Source organism: Schistocerca nitens, chromosome 1 (assembly GCF_023898315.1).
Source record: "Schistocerca nitens isolate TAMUIC-IGC-003100 chromosome 1, iqSchNite1.1, whole genome shotgun sequence".
Lineage (NCBI taxonomy): Eukaryota > Metazoa > Arthropoda > Insecta > Orthoptera > Acrididae > Schistocerca > Schistocerca nitens.
Window position 1 is genome coordinate 152,856,434 of NC_064614.1, and position 23,884 is coordinate 152,880,317.

General features: G+C 37.8%; 1 protein-coding gene across 1 annotated transcript in view; it reads left to right on the top strand.

Moving 5' to 3' along the window:
* The window catches only part of LOC126243870 (serine/threonine-protein phosphatase 6 regulatory ankyrin repeat subunit C-like), a 383,629-nt gene that overhangs the window by 87,806 nt on the left and 271,939 nt on the right, over positions 1-23,884 (top strand). The window contains exons 3-4 of the mRNA XM_049948195.1: positions 2,842-3,042; positions 14,968-15,267. Coding sequence (XP_049804152.1) covers positions 2,842-3,042; positions 14,968-15,267 — 501 coding nt within the window. The remainder of the gene's footprint in view (positions 1-2,841; positions 3,043-14,967; positions 15,268-23,884) is intronic.

Below are 23,884 nucleotides of genomic sequence, written 5' to 3' on the forward strand. Positions count from 1 at the left end.
CAACAGTAAATTGCTGAAGTATTTCTAACAAAGCTGTCACACATGAATTAATTCGGAATAGAAAGCTGGATGAAACCTGAAGCAAGTAGCTCAGAAATATTTGCTGAGGTATGGAACATACATTGAAAAGGCAGGTTAGATGACATAGAAGGAGGAATGTTTATTGAAAATTTTGTCTGTAGAGGTTGAAACTGAGCCTGCAAAGTTATCTGTATGTGAATAATAAGCCTGGCACAACTCATGTAAATCATCAGATGTTTTTAATGGCCACCTGTTTCTGCTGAAACAGTTGTTAAATTATTCAAAGAAAGTCTATGCTCAGTAATGTGGGAATACCCTGATCATGCAGTATTAGTTGAAGGAGACTGTGCCCAACTGGGTATAGACTGGGATGTCTATGGATTTACTGCAGGTGGTATAGACGGAAAGTGTTGTGAAGTAGTTCTGAACACATTTTCCGAAAACTGTCATGAGCATCTTGTTCAACAACCCATACAGAGTGGAAATATTTTAGACCTTGCAGCTACAAATAAACCTGTTGTTATCAACATAGTCAGTATAGAGAAAGGTATTAGTCATCATGATGTCATCATAGTGACAATGGTTGCTGAAGTTAATAAATCCATCAAGTAGGCTAGGAGAGGTTTTAGGCTGAAAATGGCAGTCAAGCAGTTGTTAGTATCCTACTCAGACAATGTATGCACATAATTTAGTTCCAGTATGTTGGAAGCAAAGGATTTATGGTCAGGTATACTGATTGTAAATCACACTCTGGAAAGTGTGTGCAGCGTAAATGGATTAACATTGGAAAAGACCCACTGTGGTTTAATAACCAATTTCAGAAAATTCTGAGGAAGCAGAGAGTGTTGCACTTTTGGTTCAAAAAAGAACATGGAAGTGTTGACAGGCAAAAATTAGTAGAACTTTATGCATCTATAAAAAGATCAATGTCTGAAGCATACATCTACTTCCACAATCATAGCTTAGCAAAAGATCTTACTGAGAATCCAAGAAAATTCTGCCCTACTTAAAAACACTAAGCAGACTGAAGGCAATCAACCAGTCTGGTATGGCAATAGAAGGCAGCTGATGTTTAAATTTCATGTAAAAAAAGAAAAAGAAAAGAAATCATTCATCCAGGAGGATAGTAGGCTACAGGCTCACCACCATTTGATTCGCACAGACTCCCATATGAGAGACATAGAAATAGGCATCTCTGGAATTAAGAAGCAATGAAAGAGTTGAAAACAAGTAAATCATGAGGTGTGAATGGAGTCTCAGTTTGTTTTTACAGAAAGTATTCTTCAATATTGCATCTATCATGAATCTCATGACCAGCACAATGTCTCAAGTGAATGGAAAAAACTCCTGCTGATGTGAACAGAACAGACCCTCAAAAATACAGACCAATATTCTTAACTTCAGTTTTCTGCAGAATTCTTGAGGACATTGTGAGTTCAGGTATAATAAACTACCTTGATATAGGAAAACTTCTGTCCATAAATCAGCATGGATTTAGAAAACATTGATCATTTGAAACTGTCCTTGCCATATACTCACACGATAGCCTGTGAACCATGGAGGGAGGGTAGCAGGCAGATTCCATATTCCTAGTGAAGTATTCTTCACTCAGAATACTTCCAAAAGATCACAAGTAGATATAATTAATCTTTGTTTATTCGAACAAGTAAACTTCAAACACTAACAGTCTGCTGTTTCTGACGCAGTAAAACAAAAGAAAATAAATGTTTTCCAGAAATTCTTCTTAGTAAGGAGTGGAGGAAAAGTTTGTCACAAGTAGTTGTTCTTCAACGAAATGGAGATAGATTCTTGATAGCATAGATTATATTATCTTGACCATTGAAAAGTCTCTCTTCAAAACAAAGTACATAATCAGAGTTCTATCTCATAAGCAGCATGACTTTTCCATAGCACAGAACACTAAGGCTAAGAGCACTGATCACTGGAGTACAGCTGTGATGTCCAAATGGTGAGGAAACATCAGTTGCTGGCTGTAATTGACAGAACTGGTTCTAGTTGGCTCCATGTGGATGAAAATACTCACATGGTGGAAGGTTAGAATTTTGCTATTGGCTACTGAAATAGAATGAGTATGAAAGGTCAGTAGTAGAGAAGGTGAATGGTGGATTACAGTTTATTGGGATGATTCTAGGAAAGTATAACTCACCCATAAGGAAGACTGTATAGAACACTAGAGTGACCCATTCCTGAGTACCACTTGAGTGTTTGGGATTCCCGTTTGGTTGTATTAAAGAAAGACTACAAAGCAGTTCAGAAACTGCTGCTAGATTTGTTAGTGATAGGTTCAGTCCACATGCAAGTATTATGTAGAAGCTTTGTGAACTCAAATGGGAATCGTTGGAGGGGAGACATGTTTCTTTTCACAGTATACTATTGAGAAAGATTGTAGAACTGGCATTTGCTGCTAACTGCAGAATGATTCTGTTGCCACCAACATACATTTTGTGTAAGGACCATGAAGACAAGATAAGAGAAATTAGGGCTCCTACAGAGGTGTATGGATGGTCATTTCTCCCTCACTCCATTGCAAGTGGAACAGAAATGAGAATGACTAGTAGTGGTGCAAGGCACCCTCCACCATGCACAATGTACTGCTTGCAGAGATGCAAATCAGTTATTGAAATACCCTTCAATAAATCCATTTAATTTACAAAAAAAAAAAAAAAAAAAAATCGGTTTTATGTAATTCTATCTATGTAAACTCAGTTCTGTTGTATATTTTTTCAAAGAAATTTCTGACTAACATTTACATACAGTTCATGTAATGGATTTTTTACTTGCTTTATTTTTTATGCACAGGCACTGAAAGAACTCATATCAAAAGGTGGCAATCCAAATGCAAAGGGCTATAATAATGAGCCACTGCTGTTACATGCAGCTGGCTGTAATAAAGTGGAAGTTGTCAGATATCTTCTGAATGATCTCCATATTCCAATTGAAATCCGTGACAAACATGGACATACGGCTCTTTTGACTGCAGCATCACACGGAGCCTTGGAAGTGAGTTGCATCAATAATGTTGTACATCATAGTCTGTTAAAGCTCTCTGTTTCTTACTTTAATATTTTCAGCAGCCACATTTTGTTGGTCACCAGAACTGTATATACAAGATAATTTAAATTTTGTGGGCAAAAATATTGCTAACTAAAATAAATCACTATTTTTTAAATTTGCTGTATTGAACATGTAGTTATAAGAGTGTTAACAGTAATGTTTTATTTATCCAGTACCAGTTTTCACTACCATGTTAAATATGTCATTTTAATATAAAGATCCTAGTTTATTGATGAATTGAGCCTTGCATGAGACCAAGTAAATGTCTCATATTTCATTTATTTGGTCCATTTGATTCATTAAATAGTGTATTGAATATAAGAGAAGTCAAATTTGAGAAAGAAGAAGGCAGAGAGAGAGAGGGGGGGGGGGGGGGAGGGAGGGAGAGGGAGAGAGAGAAAAGGGGAGAGAGGGGGAGAGAGAGAGAGAGAACACAATCTGAATTTAACCATAATTACATATTCCATTTACAAGGCTGCCATTTATAATTTAATTTCTTTTTTTTTACTGAGTAAAAACACTGTTTTATTGATGAATTGAGCCTTGCATGAGACCAAGTAAATGTCTCATATTTCATTTATTTGGTTCATTTGATTCATTAAATAGTGTATTGAATATAAGAGAAGTCAAATTTGAGAAAGAAGAAGGCAGAGAGAGAGAGAGAGAGAGAGAGAGAGAGAGAGAGAGAGAGGGAGGGAGAGGGAGAGAGATAAAAGGGGAGAGAGAGAGTGTGTGTGTGTGTGAGAGAGAGAACACAATCTGAATTTAACCATAATTACATATTCAATTTACAAGGCTGCTATTTATAATTTAATTTCTTTTTTTTACTGAGTAAAAACACTGTTCCACCAGAAATGACTTAAGGTTAAATTTAAACATACTCTTATGTTCAGCTCACTAGATAAGCTGTTGAATAATTCAACTGTTATATGTGAAACACTTTCCTGATACAAAACTGTTTGACACTGAGACACTTGGATATTACTGATGTTTCTTGTGTTGTGGCTATGGATATACTTATTTTGTTTTATATGTTCATTACTGTTTAAAAGATATTCATTGCCAAACAGAAGACACTCATAAATATAAAGGCTTAGCAGGCTCATTATTTTCAGCTGTATGAAATGTGGTCTACATGTTTCCAGTTTCTTGCAGGTTGCAGATAGCACTGACTGCTTTTTTCTGCACCCTGAAGATTTTTATGCTTGGTGGCTGAGTTTTCCCAGAAGATTAGCACATACCAGAGTAATGAATGGAAGTATGCCTAATATGCCTGAATGACTGTTGACCTGCTTGCACTTTGGCTTAACACATGACGAGCACAGCAAGCCTTTGAAATCTTTTTTCCAAGTTCTTTTACATGACAGTTGCATTATAAATTGTCTTGTACCCAAATCCCTAGACCTTCAGCTTCAGCAGCTGCTTTCAGCAATGTGTTGTCAAAGTACAATATTGTATCAAGTTCTTGTACAAGTGGAGAAGAGTGGAAATTCATAAAGACAGTTTTTTCATTATTTATTATTATCTAATTTTTTTATACCAACTAGTAACTAGGGACATCAAAGTATTTATTGCTACTTTCATAGAAATATTGTCAGCAGCTGTTATTAACATCATCAGCAAATAAAATTTGTTTTTTCACTTTAATAAAGTTATTTAAATCATTAATATAAAAGAGGTACAGTAGAGGTCCTGTGACAGAGCCTTGTGGGACTCGATACTATATTGATATTTATTGGGTAGATGTGTTTTCTTTCATGCCCTAAAATGACCACTAGCTGCCTGTCTTATAGGCAAGGTCTTATCCACTGATTTGGGATCCCTCTGACTCCTTTTTGAGCTAATTTGTGAATAAGAAAGTCATGGTCAATTATTTCAAGTGCTTTTAAGAGATCAAGGAAAATACCAGTAGAATGTTCTTTATCATCCAATGCATTACAAAGAGCCTTCAATTACTCATACTTCTCTTCTTTTTAATTGGAAAAGCTATATGAAAATAATGCAGACACACATTATGGGTACTGTTCAATATACCACTTATTTCAATTTTACTGAAGACATCCTCCCACATTTCTGATGACAGTATAAAATTAAACACACTAATGTGATCATCACTGAACTCTCTCTCTTCAATTATTTTAGTTTTTGGTTTCCATTTACTCCTAGTGTTTAGTTCAATAGACAGGAGCTGTGCTTCACAATCACTGTAACCCATACTTAAAACATTGGTGCTGTAGTTAAGCTCACATAGTCTTATAAAAATTTATTCAACAGCAGTTTTACTTTTGGCAGTAATTCTAGTTCGAAAATTTACTGTTTGAGTTAAACCAAAACTACTGACTATTTAACAACTCGTTTCTACAATTTGAATCTTGTAAAGAGTCTGCATTTAAATCTCCACAGACAACTGCTTCCTTTCTCTCTTAGATCAGATTAGATTAGATTCCATTTTCATTTCATAGACCCTAAAATGAGATGATTCTCATTGGTGTGGAACATGTCAGAAAGTAAACATAAAAAGCATAAAACATTTTATATAATACTCACTACCCAGATCATTTACCAGGATATTCTCAAGATAAGTGAATACATTCCAGTAAACTGGAATTGCTGATATTTACAGAATTAAAACACTGTCAGAGTGAAACATAGTTATGCACTTTCAATAAATTTATCATACACAACATAGCTAATCTTGACTGTTGTGACCAAGTGCTGTCAGAGCTGAAATCTAACAGATATTTTTACTTAAGCTGGTCTAACAGTCCCTGTTAAGACATTCATCTATAAAGTAGAAGGAGTTGCTTATCAAAAAGACTTTCAAACTCTGTTTTACACTGTGCTTTACCTGAAACCAAGTTTTTAATGGTTGCTGGCAATTCATTTAAAACGTATGTTCCTGAATACTTTTCTGCCAAGGTAAGTGATTTTAGGTTTTTATGTAGATTGTTCTTATTCCTAGTATTGATGCTATGTATTGAGCTATTGGGTGGAAATAGAGATATGTTACTTGCAACAAATTTCATTAAGGAATAAATATAATAAGAAGCAGCGATCGGAATACAAAGTTCCTTGAACATGTTTCTACATGATCTTGAATTTACAACACCTGGCATATGGTCTACCGACAGGAGGCCCTAGTCACACAACATTTACATCTACCACAAGTGATTCTTATTATGCACCTTTAAATGCCAAAACATTTCTCTCGTTTTGATGATTTACTGCAGAATACGATCCATGTTTAAAATCTTGAGATCCTGTATGACATAATAGAATGAAAGTAAGCAAAGTATGCAAATCTTTTTATATTTATGTCTTGTACATCTGACATCACTCGCACTGCAAATACAGACATGTTTAGGCAGTTCAGCAATTCTGTCATATGCCCTTCCCAACTGAATTTATTATAGAGTTGTAATCATAGAAATTTTAACACTTTTAAGCTCTTCGATCTGCTTGTCTTCATATGTTGTACACATGCTGGAAGGAAATCTTGTATAGGTTCTGAACTGCACACAGGGATCTTTTCAAAGTTTAATGAGACCAAATTAGCTTTAAACCATTTATTAATACCAGTGAAAATTCGATTAGCAGCCATTTCTAAATCTGTACTTGACTTGCTACTTATTGTTATGTTTGTATCATCTGCATACAAAACAAACTTAGCATCTATCAATGTAACAAACATGAGGTCAGTAATGTACACAAGAAAAAGCAACAGACGCAAGATGGAACCTTGAAGAACACTACTTGTAATTAATGCCATTCAGATGAAGACTGACTGCCCACTCCACATGTATTTTGAACAACACCCTTTGTTTCCTGTTAGTTAGGTAAGACTCAAACCATTTTGAAGCACTGCTGGTGAAACCATAATGATTTAATTTACTTAAGAGAATGCTGTGATTTATACAGTCAAAAGCTATCGACAGGCACAGAAAATGCCAGTAGCCTCTAATTTGTTATTAAAAGAATTGGGTATATTTTGCACAGTACGTGTAAATAGCTTTCTCTATATCAGAAACCAAACTGTGACTTGGACAATATATTATTTACAGTCAGATGCTTAAGGAGACGCTTGAACACAACATTCTCAAATATTTTTGAAAAAGCCGGCAAAAGTGAAATTTGTCAATAGTTTGATAGTATCTCTTTATCTCCCTTCTTGTAAAGAGGCTCTCACATTTTACATTATTCAGCAACCTTTCGAAATTTTTAATGAGAATTTTCAGTTCCAGAATCTATAGTGTGTTACAACTAAGATATTATCTGTCAGATCAACTGTGTGTAGTTCAAAGTCTTTGCATCATGCCACGTTTTGACACTTTTGTGTTGCTGTAAATTTTAAATTATTGTTTACTGTTCCAGCACATACATATTCTACAATATTAACTAGCAAGTTTGTTCCCAGGAATCACAATTGACACAATCTGGTCTTTGTCGAACCAGTGTTCAATTACACATTTAAGATCCACTAATTCAAACTGCAGTAAAAATATTATGAAAAGGAAAGTTGCTACTCATCATATAGCGGAGATGCTGAGTCGCAGATAGTCACAACAAGAAGATTGTCTCAATCAAAGCTTTCAGCCATTAAGGCCTTTGTCAACAATAGACGACAGACACAAACACACACACACACACACACACACACACACACACACACACACACACACACACAATCACTCACACGACTGCAGTCTCAGGCAAGTGTGGTTTCAGGTGCCTGAGACTGCAGTTGTTAGTGTGTCTGTCGTCTACTGTTGACAAAGGCCTTAATGGCTGAAAGCTTTTTTTGTGACAGTCTTTTTGTTATGCTGATCTGCGACTCAGCATCTCCACTATATTGTGAGTAGCAACTTCCCTTTTCATAATATTATTACATTCCATCCTGGATTTTCCATTGTTCAAACTTTAGTAACATATTTTCCAGAGATTGGACATTACGGTGTAGTGGTTCTGACACATTGGAATACTTATTTGCAAATATAATTTTATCATTATTTCTATTTTTTTATGATGGAACACTTTCACTAAAAAGGTCTTCTTACATTTTTTGACTGCCAAATCACCAGACCCAGATAGCACAGTAAGCCGGTTCCAAACTTGTTTCCAGATGTAAAGTTCAAGTATATAAGCTTGATCAAAGCTGGAATATTCAGGCCTGTTAGTTGGATTCAAGCTTGAAACAAACATCAAAGTTGGCAGAGTTCAAGCTATATTTCAAGCTTGACTTATCAAGTTTGGCTCCAGCTGTATCTACACATGTGGAACACAGCCTGGTATTTACTGCTTGTTTTAAGCTATATAATTATTAATCTGAATTTATTGAACCTGATTAATTAAATAAATATCAGAATGGAAATGGTGTGAAAAAAATTATCAAGACATGTATGTTTAAATTTTTTTTATTTTCAAAGTGTTTAAAATTGTTTTATTTTAAAATTTAATTATTCTGAAGCCCCTCCGGCCCCAGCACACAGACCAGAGCAGGATCAAATATTGCTGACTTCTGCCGGTATAATGCTCCTGTAACAGATAAAAGAAAATGTTAGCCATACCTAAACATAAAAAATGTAAAAAGTTGAAACTGATCAACCTAAATATAATTTATGCCCCAGATTAGCAAAATAACTTCAAACTCACTGATGTAGTAAGAATCATTAACTAGTATAAACGTCACTGAGTAAGCAGCTGCTTCTGGTGGCTTCATTCCAAAGAGTTTTAAAGTAATTTGAAATAACTTTTTGTTTGAAATTTTTAAAGTAAAGATGACATTTGGGTAATTTTGTGATGACTTCATGAAGAAGCCACACATCACTATTTCTAACAGTTTCAGGGCCATTTAATCTGAATTATAAAGAAACAATTACTTGAAATCATATACACCTCATACTGTAAGCTTATAAGGAATCTACTGTTTAGAAAAATGTAGACATTTATTCTATCCACAATTATTTCTTGGTGAGTAAAACTGAATCAAAATGAAATAAAAGATGAAATCGAAATGAACTTAAGAAATTACCAGTTCAGTAGAACTGAAACGTAAAAGAACAAAAAAAGGCGAGATTTTAAAAAGATAAAATAACATTAAATTTTAATTTATTGGTGCCATGTACTAGAGAGCTTGTTTAAAATGACCTCTTTTTGCTGAACAACTTGTAATATGTATTCTTAGCTGGTAATCCAGTTCATTTTCATCCAGGCTCAATTTTTCTACGTAAAAGAATATGATATTTCTTTATGTTATGTAATAATATTTAACATTTGTAATATTAATGTACCACTAGAGAAAAATGCACCAACATACCTGTAATACACTATACAGGGTGAGTCACCTAACATTACCGCTGGATATATTTCGTAAACCACATCAAATACTGACGAACCGATTCCACAGACCGAACGTGAGGAGAGGGGCTAGTGTAATTGTTTAATACAAACCATAGAAAAATGCACGGATGTATGTTTTTTAATACAAACCTACGTTTTTTTAAATGGAACTACGTTAGTTTTGTTAGCACATCTGAACATATAAACAAATACGTAATCAGTGCCGTTTGTTGCATTGTAAAATGTTAATTACATCCGGAGATATTGTAACCTAAAGTTGACGCTTGAAACCTCAGACGTTCAGTTGCGTGTTGTAACAAACACGGGCCACGGTCGGCGAGCAGCATCTGCAGGGACATGTTTACGATGTCGACCGTGTTTACGAGTGTGGCTGTAGTGCACTGTTGTGGTTTGGTCTAGCTGTCACAGTGTCTGCATGTAGCGCTTGCTGCTATTGTTATTCTGCATTCGTCTCCGCACGCAGACCAACTGTAGTACACCGTGTTACCAGATGTCTGTGATAGTGTAGTGTTGTAGGAACTGTGACCATGGTGTATTCGAACTCTGAAAAGGCGGAGATGATACTCATCTATGGCGAGTGTCGACGAAATGCAGCTGAAGCCTGCAGGGTGTATGCAGAACGGTACCCGGACAGAGAGCACATAGCAAAACATCTACCGCCAACTGTATGCAACAGGTATGGTCGTAGCACGCAAACGGGTCCGTAACAGGCCCATCACAGGAGAAGCGGGTGCAGCTGGTGTGTTAGCTGCTGTTGCCATGAACCCTCACATGAGTACACGGGACATTGCGAGAGCCGGTGGACTGAGTCAAAGTAGTGTCATGCGCATACTGCATCGTCACCGCTTTCACCCGTTTCATGTGTCACTACATCAGCAATTACATGGTGATGACTTTAATCATCGAGTGCAATTCTGTCAATGGGCATTAACAGAGAATGCGTTGCAGTTCTACCTGTTTACCGATGAAGCGGGTTTCACAAACCACGGGGCAGTGAATCTATGGAACATGCATTACTGGTCCATGGACAATCCTCGCTAGCTCAGACAGGTAGAGCGACAGCGACCGTGGACTGTAAATCTATGGTGCGGAATCATTGGCGACCACCTCATTGGTCCTCACTTCATTGCAGGGCCCTAAACAGCTGCAACATACATCGCGTTTCTACAGAATGATCTGCCAACATTGCTCGAAAATGTCCCACTGGAAACGCGTCGACGTATGTGGTATCAGCATGATGGTGCACCTGCACATTCCGCAATTAACACTAGGCTGAGCCCTGACAGGATGTTCGACGGGCGTTTCATAGGACGTGGAGGACGCATAACTTGGCCAGCCCGTCCTCCTGATCTTACACCTCTGGACTTCTTTCTGTGGGGTACATTAAAGGAGAATGTGTACCGTGATGTGCCTACAACCCCAGAGGATATGAAACAACGTATTGTAGCAGCGTGTGGCGACATTACACCACATGTACTGCGGCGTGTACGACATTCATTACGCCAGAGATTGCAATTGTGTGCGGCAAATGATGGCCACAACATTGAACATCTATTGGCCTGACATGTCGGGACACACTCTATTCCACTCCGTAATTGAAAACGGAAACCACGTGTGTACGTGTACCTCACCCCTCATGGTAATGTACATGTGCATCAGTGAAAATGACCAATAAAAAGGTGTTAGCATGTGGTTGTAATGTGCTGTTCCAGTCTCTTCTGTACCTAAGGTCCATCACCGTTCCCTTTGGATCCCTACATAATTCGGTGCTCTCCGATACACACGATCGAACAGCAGAGGAGTGGTAATCAAGCGTCAACTTTAGGTTACAATATCTCCGGATGTAATTAACATTTTACAATGCAACAAACGGCACTGATTACTTATTTGTTTATATGTTCAGATGTGCTAACAAAACTAACGGGGATCCATTTAGAAAAACGTAGGTTTGTGTTAAAAAACATACTTCCGTGCATTTTTCTATGGTTTGTATTAACCAATTACACTAGCCCCTCTCCTCACATTCAGTCTGTGGAATCGATTCGTCAGTATTTGATGTGGTTTACGAAATATATCCAGCGGTAATGTTAGGTGACTCGCCCTGTATATCCTCTTCAGACCCGGTGTAGCAGTAAGGCAGGAGACGCCACACACTTACCGAACTATTTTCCAGTATAAAACAAACTTCACAACAGTCAACAATCATTAACGTGCGTCACAAAGGTAAAATGGCCATAAACCTAGCAGAGTCAGTGCAAGGCTTATAAACGCTTGTGGCGCTTCCTGTGGACGTCTATGGAAGCTATGCTGCGTGCGCATCTGCTGTACAGCCTTCCAGGGAAATTACAGTTTATTTCAAGCTTGGGAAAATTATTTTAATTCAAGCTAAATTTTTGCAGCTTGATGTAAACTGTGTAACAGGTTGATTTTTCAATCTTGAATTTTCAACTGAACCTAAACTCAATATCCACCTTGAAATAAGCTGTGTAACAGGTTGATTTTTCAATCTTGAATTTTCAACTGAACCTAAACTCAATATCCACCTTGAAATAAGCTTGAGTGCTAGCTGGGGAAGATTTGGTAGAAGATGATACAGCATTTTTTTTTTTTTTTTTTTTTTTTTGCTTCTAATGCATTTGACATGTAACAGTTGCATACTTTTTCTGTTATTAATTGGCCATTCAAGGAAAGGCCATGTCAGGTATGGAACCTTCAACCAACACCACTAATATCCAGAACATTAATGTTTGAAAACTATTTGAATATAGTCAAGGGCTGTTCATTTACAGTTCTACTCTCTCTGTTCACACATGACCATGGCATTAATTTGGAATGATGTGGAATGTTTAAATATATAACATTTGTGTGTCCTAGACAGTGCAAGCACTCCATTAGTTCTTGGCAAGCTACTGATGTTTCATTCCAGTACACATCATTTGAGCCACCAAACAGTATAATGAAATCCTTCAATGACAACGTACTGATTTCCTCTTAGGGATGCACCAAACTAGACAAAATATGTTGCCCTCACAGTTTCTGCTGCTTCATTAACATGAGAAGTGATCTAACACCCCTTGACTGTTGGCAAGAATCATGAGCTTTCTCAGGTGACTACAGTCTGAATCATGTTGGTGGATACTTTCAGGTGCAGGAAGAGCACCATGTGAAATTTCAATGTCATCACACTGAGGTTTACAAGTAGCAATGTTTCCAAGAAGTGTTTCTGCAACACACATTATTTGTGTATGCTCACTACAATCTACAGAGCTATTGTCATGACTAAGCACTTCAAACTGTTTGTTAGTGGAATATTGTGGGTCTGTTTAATATTTCAGTACACATATTACACTTCCATATTTTTGTGAAGATCTCATTTCCCTTTTCGGGGTGCACTCAGCCTCATAATGCCAATTGAGGAGCTACTCGACCGAATAGTAGCGGCTCCGGTAACAGAAAACCATCATAATGACTGGGTGAGCAGTGTGCTGACCATACGCCCCTCCTGTCTGCATCCTTAGTTGAGGATGACACGGCAGTCAGATGGTCCCGATGGGCCACTTGTGGCCTGAAGACGGAGTGCTTTCATTTCCTTTCAATGAGGAGTTTGCCTTTGCACATTGAAAGTGAAATTTTGCCTCACACTTTGCACACACAGTACCACTTTTAGCGATTTTCCTGCATTTTCACCAGATCACTGCTTCTTTTCTTTTCACATTTACTGTTTTGTTGTTTGAATTTGTTGCATTTATAATTTCAAGCATGTAACTCTTCTAAAAGTGTTACATGAATTTCAACTTTGCAGTCCTTCTTCTTTAATGTTTTGCCAAGACCATTTTCATTACATCTTTCAGAACACAATAGTTTTTGTCTTGACTTTACACTTTAACATGTACACAGTATTTCAATTTATGTACATTACTCACATTACACCATGCATCTTGTGGTTGCAAAGTTCTGATGTCAGCTCTTGCAACTTATACAGTGATGTACTTGTCCCATGTGTTATTTCATTTTCACAATTTTCACAGGTTATTCCTTACATTCTTTATTTAAATGTTTGTATTTCTTGTTAAATGCAATTAGAAAGATACTGATCCTTTATCAAGGAGAGATCTGCAACTTTATGTTTCCTTTTTTGTAGGTTGAATATAGTTTGCACATATTCTGCATCTGATCCACAAAAATTCTTCCATAGTCAGCTATTGAATGTACATATCAAAAAGTGTTGAACATTGCACTATAATGATAGAATGACAGTGAAGTGACATGCTAAGGAAATTTTCTGCAGTAAAGCCAGAGTATAGAGCAGTGTTCATTCCATTCTGACAGTCAACATTCATCCCCAAAAAGTTTGTGTTTGTGACATATTGTATGAAACTATTATCTAAATTCATTTTAAAACATTGTTTATCCTCTTTTCAGTGAAATATATGGTGTTGACTGGTACTTAAGCATGTGCTGACTAAATGTAAATGGGCTCTAGTCTTTTTTTTGTTTTCTCCCACACAAGTGTTGCTGTTTTGTCAGTGACTATAAGATTTATATAATCATAAAAGAAAATGTTTTGCCTGTGTCTAATGTTCTATTGAGAGTTACTGATTTATTAATGTACATCAGTAACTTTCTGTACATTAATATAACAGCAACTCTCTGGATAAAGTGAGAAAACTCTTTCTTTGCTGATTGGCTCTAAGGTGCCAAATTTTGAAATTGATTGATTTTGGACTTGATAAATGTTTTGCTAAAAATCATATTTTATCATTTGTATTTCTTTATATTACATTAACTTTAAGTGGGATCAGATTAAAACTTTTAATGTTACATCATGGAATCACTGTAACAAATATGTGTGGAAAGACCTTGCACATGATTGTAGTTTGGGGGATTTTCTTGGGGGTGAGGGGTGCTTGGTGTTCAGATCCTGTTTGAGCTAGGAACATGGAGTAAAAAGTTTATGGTTTAGCCTGGACCAGCAGCAATTTGTATAGCTATTTGAACATCTGTCCTACTGTAGCTATGTTACAGTACAGTAAGCTAGGTTTGAACAATGAATTGCCCCCAACACCCAGGTAAACTGTGCATATCAGTTAACTCCTTTTGCAAAAGATTTTAATTGGGCTGAAGTTAATGCTCAGCTAATGGCACCATTGTGTGTGCACCATTTGGGTTTTACATGCTAAAACAATCACCCATTTTCAGATTTTATGTGCAAAAACAGTCACACTTAAATAACTCCAGACTAAAGAAAGACTGATGGTTCAGCTTTAGTCCACTGGTTTCTCTGACCTTGGTCTAAGATAACTTTTAACTGTTTGAAGAAAATCTTATTTTGTTTCAATTTTCTGGGAGATTTATGGAGCACACCATGCATATACTGTAATCATGTATGTATAAGGTCAGACTTTGCATGAAGGTAGACAAATGGATAAACTCAAAATGAAATTATTTTATCCATAATATTTATCCATTGTCAGATGTAGAGATGATGTTTTGAAACATATTCTTGTCACTTAGGTGCTGCAGTTCCTGATCTCAGCTGGTGCCAATATTCTGGCTACAAATGCCTTGGAGGAGACAGCACTGCATCTCTCTGCGCGCACTGAGTCAGTGGAGACCTTCAAGTTCCTCCAGCAGTCAGGAATTCCCATGGATGCTGTGGATATTCGAGGCAGAACTTTTCTCCATCATGCAGCTGAATTTTCATATCCAAAGATGGTGGAATGCATCTTACAAGGGGGCTGGCTGCCTGTTGACTGCCTAGACAAGAATGGACAAACACCACTGATGTTGACAGCAGACTACCCACGGAATGAGGTACATTGCTATTGTTATCCATCTGCAGTAAATCACTGTGTATATACATTTCACTAATAGTGATGTGTGTGTTATGTTTACTTTGTAATACATTTTATTTTACTCTCATAATGCCATGTTTGATATTTCTAGGGTTTCTCCCACTTTGTCGTTCAAATAATTGAATCTAGAAATGCATAGGTGTACTTTCATTGTGAGTTTTTGCTGATTGATGAGATCTGTCTATTGTAACTAATCGAATAATAATTCATGCTCTTATTTCTGCTAAGATTTACTCTAGAGTAAAATGTATTGAATCTTTTCATCTTTTTTCCTTTCAGTCCAGAGAAAGTACTCTCTTGTAGACTTCTATTTCATGCATGTCTTTCTGCTAATAATATTAATAATAATATGAATATAATAGAGGGAAACATTCCACATGTGAAAAATATATCTAAAAACAAAGATGATCCAACTTACCAAACGAAAGCATTGGTATGTTGATAGAGACACTAACAAACACAAACGCACACACAAAATTCAAGCTTTCGCAACCCACAGAGAGGGAAAGACGAAAGGATATGGGTTTTAAGGGAGAGAGTAAGGAGTCATTCCAATCCCGGGAGCAGAAAGACTTACCTTAGGGGAAAAAAGGGCCAGGTATACACTCGCAAACACACACATATCCATCCGTACATATACAGACACAAGCAGACATATGTAAAGGCAAATAATAATAATAATAATAATAAAATTTTCAGTTATTTATTTATTTGATAGTAAATCATTAATTAAGTAAACTTACTTTCTTAACACATATGTAGAAGTGATTGTGTCAGAATGAAAATTCACTCAAGAAAACTAACACATTACAAGACTAAACTGCCGGCCAGTACCTGCCTTCAAGAGGCAAAAAATGTAATAGATTTGAAAACTAGGTTAATATTGTCACTTCTGTAATTGTTTTTAGCAGTGCTACATATTTTGCTTCCACATTATAGTCATTCATTTTGAGGTGATCAGCAACATGTAACTGTTTGCCAGAGGAAACTATTCAGCTTAAGTCACTTAAGGCATACCATCTTTTTTCTTTCATAAGCAGTTTGAGATATCAAAATGATGTTTTCAGCAAATGATAATAACCTAAGGGGCAGGTACTTTTGTTGTGTGATAAAGAATGTTAACTCTTGTATTCATTGAGATATTGAAGCATGTATGATTTTTTAAATAGAATGACATACTTTTTTTAATGACATCCTTGAATATACACTTGTTAATTTTAACCTTGAAACTCTTCACAAAAGAATCCAAGAAATATTCCAAAATTGAAAGGCAAAGAAACTCACACCAGGTCAAGTCATTGTATCAAGCCTTTGAGCTATTTACTTATCTGCACTGCAAAACTAGCAGAACCTGTGTTGACTTTTGGCAGGTCATTTCATCTTCAACTTTCCTTGCACACAGACAGTACACCAATAAGGAGAAGTTAGATATGTTGTTTTTATATGACAAATGTCAAATAAATGCTGGAAAAACTGGATGGCAGTAGGAGGATGTGCATCCTGATCATTGCTGTCCATCATCTCTGCACAAACAAAAATCAAAGTGCACTCAGTGGAAAATTATGTACATGTTAACTACCTAAACATTTTACATGAATATCATTTATCTGATTGTGAGGAAGAGGTGGAACAACTGTTACACTACAGATCCCCCACTCACAATGATCAAAGATGTCATGTAAAATAACTTACTTAACTAATTATAATCCCTCTATAACCTTCAACTTTTGATTAATTATTATCATTACCAAAATTAATGTCTCATGACATTGAATTCAGTTTCATTTCTCTACACAACATAATGTGTACCATCATACATGTTAAGACAGTCATTTTTAATTAATTATCACCTGGTTTACCAAGGGTAAGTATCATAGTTTCCTTTTCCATTTTTGAATAATTGTTTATCATACTAAGTTTGATTTACAAAAAAAAGTATCACATCCCTTTAATAGGAGGCTTGAAAGAAAAGTAATGCCTCCACTTTCATTAATTGGGTTTGGATGGGAAAATTTTAATAAATCAAATGCAGAAATAATCCTTAGAATATGATCTATAATTAGCAATATTCACTTTTCCACATAATCACCAGCCAATTTGATACATTTTTGCCAACGATAAACCAGTTTTCTGAAGCCGTCACGGAAATAGTCAACACTGTTTCCGCAACCACAATCTCATAGTTCTCTCAGTTTCTTCATCAGAAGTATAATGATGTCCCTGCAGATTGTCTTTCATTATCAAGACAGACTGAAGTCAGATAGTGCTAAATCTGGACTGTATGGAGGGTGCTGTACAATGGTGAAATTCAGTCTCTGAAGTCCTTCTGTGGTCGCACGTGAAGTGTGTGGTTTGGCATTGTCATGCTGCAGAAAAATATTTCCCCTTTCCTTTTGGATGCCACATGATGCCACCATTCTATGCCAACTCATTCTTGGACTATCTGGAGCAATTCTTCCCAATCAGCCAGACTCCCAAATCCCTCTCATGGTTCAGATTCATTGAAGACATCTTCATGGACTGGACCAACGGTGAGGATACCCTATCCAATTTCCCCCATAACCTCAACATCTTCTTCCCCATTTGTTCACCTGATCCTTCTCAGACCAGTATGGCACCTTCCTCAATGCTGATCTGCATCTTGAGTATGGCTCCATCAGTACCTCTCTTTGCATCAAGCCTACCAACTACAAGCAGTACATCCACTTCTACAGCAGCCACCCATTCCACACCAAGAAGTACCTACCATAGAGCCTATCCACCCATGGTTGTCACATCTGCAGTGATGAGTAGTCTCTCTCCAAATACATCAAGGCTCTCATTAGCCTCCCCCCCAGAAACAGATTGTGTGTGTCATATTTCCCCAGTCATCTATCACCACCCACACATTCACTGCACAGCCACAAAGAAGCATCCCTTATGGCTCAGTACCACCTACCACTGATGCAACTAAATCTTTCTATGCTAGAGTTTTGAATACCTTTGGTTGTGGTATGAAATGATGAATTGAGAAATATCCTCACCACCATCCTCACCACAGTAGTATTCTGTCATCCAACCTAAACTCTGTCCAAACAGGTCTTTGAAGACCTAATGGCACTGACAGACCATCTTGTCATCCGCAGCCTACAGGCTTCACTAGATCAAGATATGGAAGAGTGCGAGGACAGCACACCACTCTTGCAGCTGTTGTCAGTTTTCGTGACCAGAGCTGCTATTTCTCAATCAGGTAACACCTCCATTTGGCTCACAAGGGATGAGTGGACCTCGCTTGCCAACTGTGCTCAGCAGACCACACGTTCACCCATTCAAGTACAGTGCTTAACTTTGGTGGCAGGAACCAGTGTACCACTGTGGCAAGGCCATTGGCGTCTGTCATCCACCCAACCTACACATCTTCTGTTCCATCAAATGCAGTCACCTTATAATTCTCACCCTCCAACCAAGAAGCAGAGTTACATTGGTAAGGGAAATTATTTGAGAACGTAGATATGTGGACTCAATTGTCCACTGCCAGGATAACAGGCACACAATTACTAATTCACAACTCTGTAAATATAGTTATTATGGCCCATTAAATTTTATTCACACTAGGGCATCAGATTTTTAATGAAATAATAGCTGCAGGCTCAGAAAAAATTTGTTACAATTAGTAGCTACCTGGATGAGATGCATAAAATGGTTGATAATTGTCCATCAGCAAGCCATTAGTCTGAAGAGCATTACAAGTACTTACAGAAACTGGTAGCTTTGATTGGTCAACTGTGAAAATGGTAATTATTACTTTTAAAATAACACACGTAACCATTTCCAATTAATGTAATTATTATTAACTAAGCATTAAAAAATGCTTACACAAGCAGTGACCAAGGCAGAAGAGAGTGAAAATAGCTGCAAAAGAAGAAGAAAGGAATGTCTCACATCAAGTGATGAACAACTTGCAAATATTCAGAGATAAAATTTTGTTTATATCACAGTTACTGATGAATGAAAGGTCATTTACTTACGGATTCCTAATACCATTCATAATAATAATAATAAAAAAAAACACTCATGTTCAGAAAAAAACAGTACATTTTGAATGATGAGAGACAGGATGTTGATATTCACAAGATGTGTACATTAGTATGTTCTGCAGAAATGATTAGAATTTCAGTCACCTTGGTTCAGCATATGCCCTGTTGCCAATAGGCACATGAACCACCATGGGCCCTGATGATTTGTTCCATGCATGATGGCACTGGCTAGTATAAGGTGTGAATGGTTTTCTGTGGTGTAGTCATTCATGCTCCATTCACCTTGATCCAAATCTCATCTGTGATGGTTGGCATTGAGTCACAGCACTGCACCTGTCATTTCACCATATCTCACACATTTTTGATTGGTGACAAGTCTGTGATCTGGCATGCCAGAGCAAAAGGCTGACATCCTGTGAAACCAAGAACGTGTGTGTTCATATAGCTACATGTGGTGGTGCATTGTCTTCCTGAGAAATGGTGTCTGGGGTGTTGTGCATAAAGAGAGTGGCTGCAGGTCACAGGATGCCATTCATGTAGGTCACACAGTCCACAGTTCCCTGGACATCCACCAACTGTGATTTGAGGTTGTATCCAATAGCACCCCACATTGTAAGGCCTTCAGTTGGTGCTGTATGCCTTGTGCAAATGCAGTCACTGTGATAACATCCCCCTAGCTGCAGTAAACCAAAATCCAGCCATCATTTTCAAAGAAATGGAACCTGGATTCATACAAAAACACTATCTGTTGCCATTCCTGTTCACAGTGACATCATTCCATACACCAATGCCATCTAGCATGTTTCTGCACATTTGTCAAAGGTAGGCAGAGAAGTGGATAGTTTACACGTAACACATGCCATAATAAACAGTGATGGACTGTCACCCGTGATAGCATACAATGTGGTTCATTGTTGTGCCAAAGTTAAGGAGGATGCAGATCTGTCATACAATGCCATTCGGATGAGGTGTCGCTCTTCTCTGGGGGAGGTCTGGGTAGTGCGACGTACCCATCTCATCGTGTTCTACAGCCTTCCTTGAACAACTCTACACACATCCATTGTACTGCCAAAAGACTTCATCCCACATGATCAGCATTTCCCCAGATGGATGCATCACATTCTCTCATGCCAATAATGCACCCTCTTTCAAACTCTCTGATATGATAGTACAGTTCACACATGCATCTGCGAAGCATCCTGCATGTCTGCTCATGTCACATTGATCCTGTACCTTTAGTTTATTGTGACAACAAGAGCTGTAGGCACATTTTATAGTAGGTGGTGTTGCAGCACGATATTGATGTTGAACTTGAACCAACGGGTCGACATGGTTCAAATGCCAATCATTTCTGCAGAATGTACTAATGTACGTGTTCTGTTAATATGAACATCCTATCTCTAGTCATTCACGGTGTATATAGGTTGATGCATTATTTCAACCTGTGAAAGCAGTCATGCAATTTACCAACTTATCTGTCACTAATGTGTTGCCTTCTATATGAGCATAACCATTAACAAGCTATCTGTCTGCTGCCAAAATGTGGCCAGGAGACAACTGGACCTCCCACTTGTCAAATAAGCTGCCCAACACAATGTGCTGGAACAGTTTGTCAAGGTTGCTTCACCCCCAGTGCCATCTGGATTCTTCCCCCTAAAACCAGCTTTTCTGAACTGCACATGTGGGAACACTTCCTACAACAAACCCTTTTTTCCTGCAGTTCCCGCAGCCTCAACCTTTACTAGTCTTTGTCCTCCACCTGGACATCCCCTTCCATGCTCTCACTCCGTCCCTACACATGCCTTCTAAAATGCTATAGCATCTGCATAGTCCTTTCCCCTTCTCTACTTGTCTCCTCTCACCTCCCCTCCCCCCTTTACACACACACACACACACACACACACACACACATTACCCCTCCAGCACAGCAACTCAATGCTTCAACTAGCAACCCATTTTTTCCCCTACCATGTCTCTACACACTCCCACATGCTGCACATGCATCTTCCCCCCACCCCTAACCTACTATCCTTCCCTCTTCCCAATCCACACCACTTCCACACCCTCATCAACCGCTGCAGCAGACATCATTACTCCCTTCAGAGATGGTTGCTGTCACTCTTAATGCCTGGAGAAGAGAGTGATGTTGTGTGTGTGTGTGTGTGTGTGTGTGTGTGTGTGTGTGTGTGTGTGTCAGTGAGTGAGAGAGAGAGAGAGAGAGCTATGGATGTTTGAATCTGTCTGTGTTTTATTTCATAATAGCTGATGAAGGACTTAGTCTGGTAGCTTATAATAGTTACTGGTCTGTTTCCCATTTGTCTGTCTCCCACTCAGTGCCTCCTCTATGTGATGAGTAGAAATATGTTCTTTTTATATTATTGATAATTGTTAATATTATTTATTTAAAACAGACTACAAAAGATTTACAATGCTTAGTTTATCAGAGATACACTCAGTGCAACATAGTACCAACCACATTTAGTTTTAGCAGTCCTTAGATTCCATTGCACTTGCATAACAATGATATAAAATTCACAATATAGGAGTATGACAATTCACTTTGTATTTTTCTTTCCTCCAAAGAAAAATATAAAACTGGGTATTGAATTACACATGGATTTAATCTTCTGCACTTCAGTTTTTTCAAGCAGCATCTCAAGTTGGACCCTCTCCCATGACTTGGTTAGCAAATTAGCTCACCGGTTGGAGGTATTAAAGTGCTCTAATACAAGGTCCCCATCCAAAAATGTTTCCCTGACGTAGAATTGACAGACTTCTATATCCTTCGATTTTGAATGATATGTTGGGTTTTTAAGACAGCTTAATTGTAGTTGCATTGTCAACATAGAGTGTATGAAGACTGACTTGTTTCTAAATTCCAATCAGTTGATACAACAACATTTTTGGCCAGATGAACTCTTTTGCTCTTTGACTTGCTGATACTATTTCTGCTTCCATAGAGCATGTTGTCACTGTCACCTGATACAGCTTTATGGCTAAGAGTTGCAATGACGTCTGTCATTAAATGTCTTCTGTCCTTATCAAAAGCATGATTGGCATGAACAAACCTTTAAACCTTCTTTTTTCTTGTAAGTAATTCCATAATCCATCGTATTCTTCAAGGGGTCAGCCTTGTTGCTATGGATTTGGCAATGTTAGTGTCAGAGGGTGGCCAGATGCCCTTCCTGTCACCACCTCATAACCTCCGCCCCGGGATGGAATTAGTGTACCCCAGCTGTTGAAATAACGTGAACATTTTTAAAATGTCTGCAAGTTGTGTAACTGAAGTGGGACATGGGGACCAGCCCAGTATTCACCTAGTGGGACGTGAAAACCACATCCAGGCTGGCCGGCACACCAGCTCTCGTCATTAAACCACCAGGTGGATTTGATCCAGGACTGCCGCGCCTACCCGAGTCTAGGAAGCAGCATGTTAATGCCCTCAGCTAACCTGACAGGTCTAAGCTTTCATCATTAAATCTATGAACTATTTGTCCCAAAAATGTGGTGCTGTTTGAGACCATACAGACAAAATTCAGTAAACATACACATCCAGTATCTTCTTCAATATCTTCAGGTTGTTCCATGATTACATCTTCTTCAAGTGTATCATTTAGAAAAGCTCTTTTGATATCAAACTGCTTGAACATAAAGTTCTCTGGTGCAGCCAATGCCAACAGGGTTCAAATAGTATTATAAATTGCAACACAGTGAATATTTCTTCAGATTCAGTTCCCTGCTTCTGTATGAGTCCTTTGGCCGTAAGTCTACCCTTGAAGTGAACTTTCCCATTTGCTGCAGTTTCCTTGTGTAAGATTCATCAATTCTGCAAACTCTGTGCACCACTTGGATGCTCAACTAATACCCAAGTGTTATTCTCTTCAGGGGCTTCACTTCTTATGAATGTCCTCCAGCCACTGATTTTCAGTGCTAGACCACAAAATATCTGTATCCGAGTTGGATCCTTGTCCCTGATGAGTTCCAGACATGTACATACAATTTCCACTGGTCAACCATTCTGGTTTCTTCTTTTTGGGTTTCATTTTTCATTCCTTACTTAAATCTTGACTACCTCCAGAACTTGGTGTCATATAACTATCATCTTCCTCTTCACTTATCCTTTTGTCCCCTTGTCATGGCTGACATTTTCTTCTCCATTTTCCCTTCAGAAGTCTGATTAGATTTACTCTGTCAAACAGTTTCACCATGAGCAGATTCAAATTCAGTAATGCTGGTGTGCAGATTGCATTCAACTTCAGCCTTAATTTTACATTGTGATTTAGTACAACTTTCCTCTGATACAGAATCCAGACTCCATACCCAACCAGTAGTCAAACATTGAACACAAATTCTTGTTCACATGCTCATAACATGCTGTTCCAAAGATTCTTTGGTGACTCAGGTTGATCACAGTTTTCAATAGAGGCTTTCCCAATGTGATTCAATAGGTATATAAGAGTATTGCATGCTTCTACCCACAGTTCTCTTGGCAATTTTCTAGGGTTCAAACTATAATGAGCACACTGCACAACAGTGCATTTTTCTCCTTCTGCAATACAT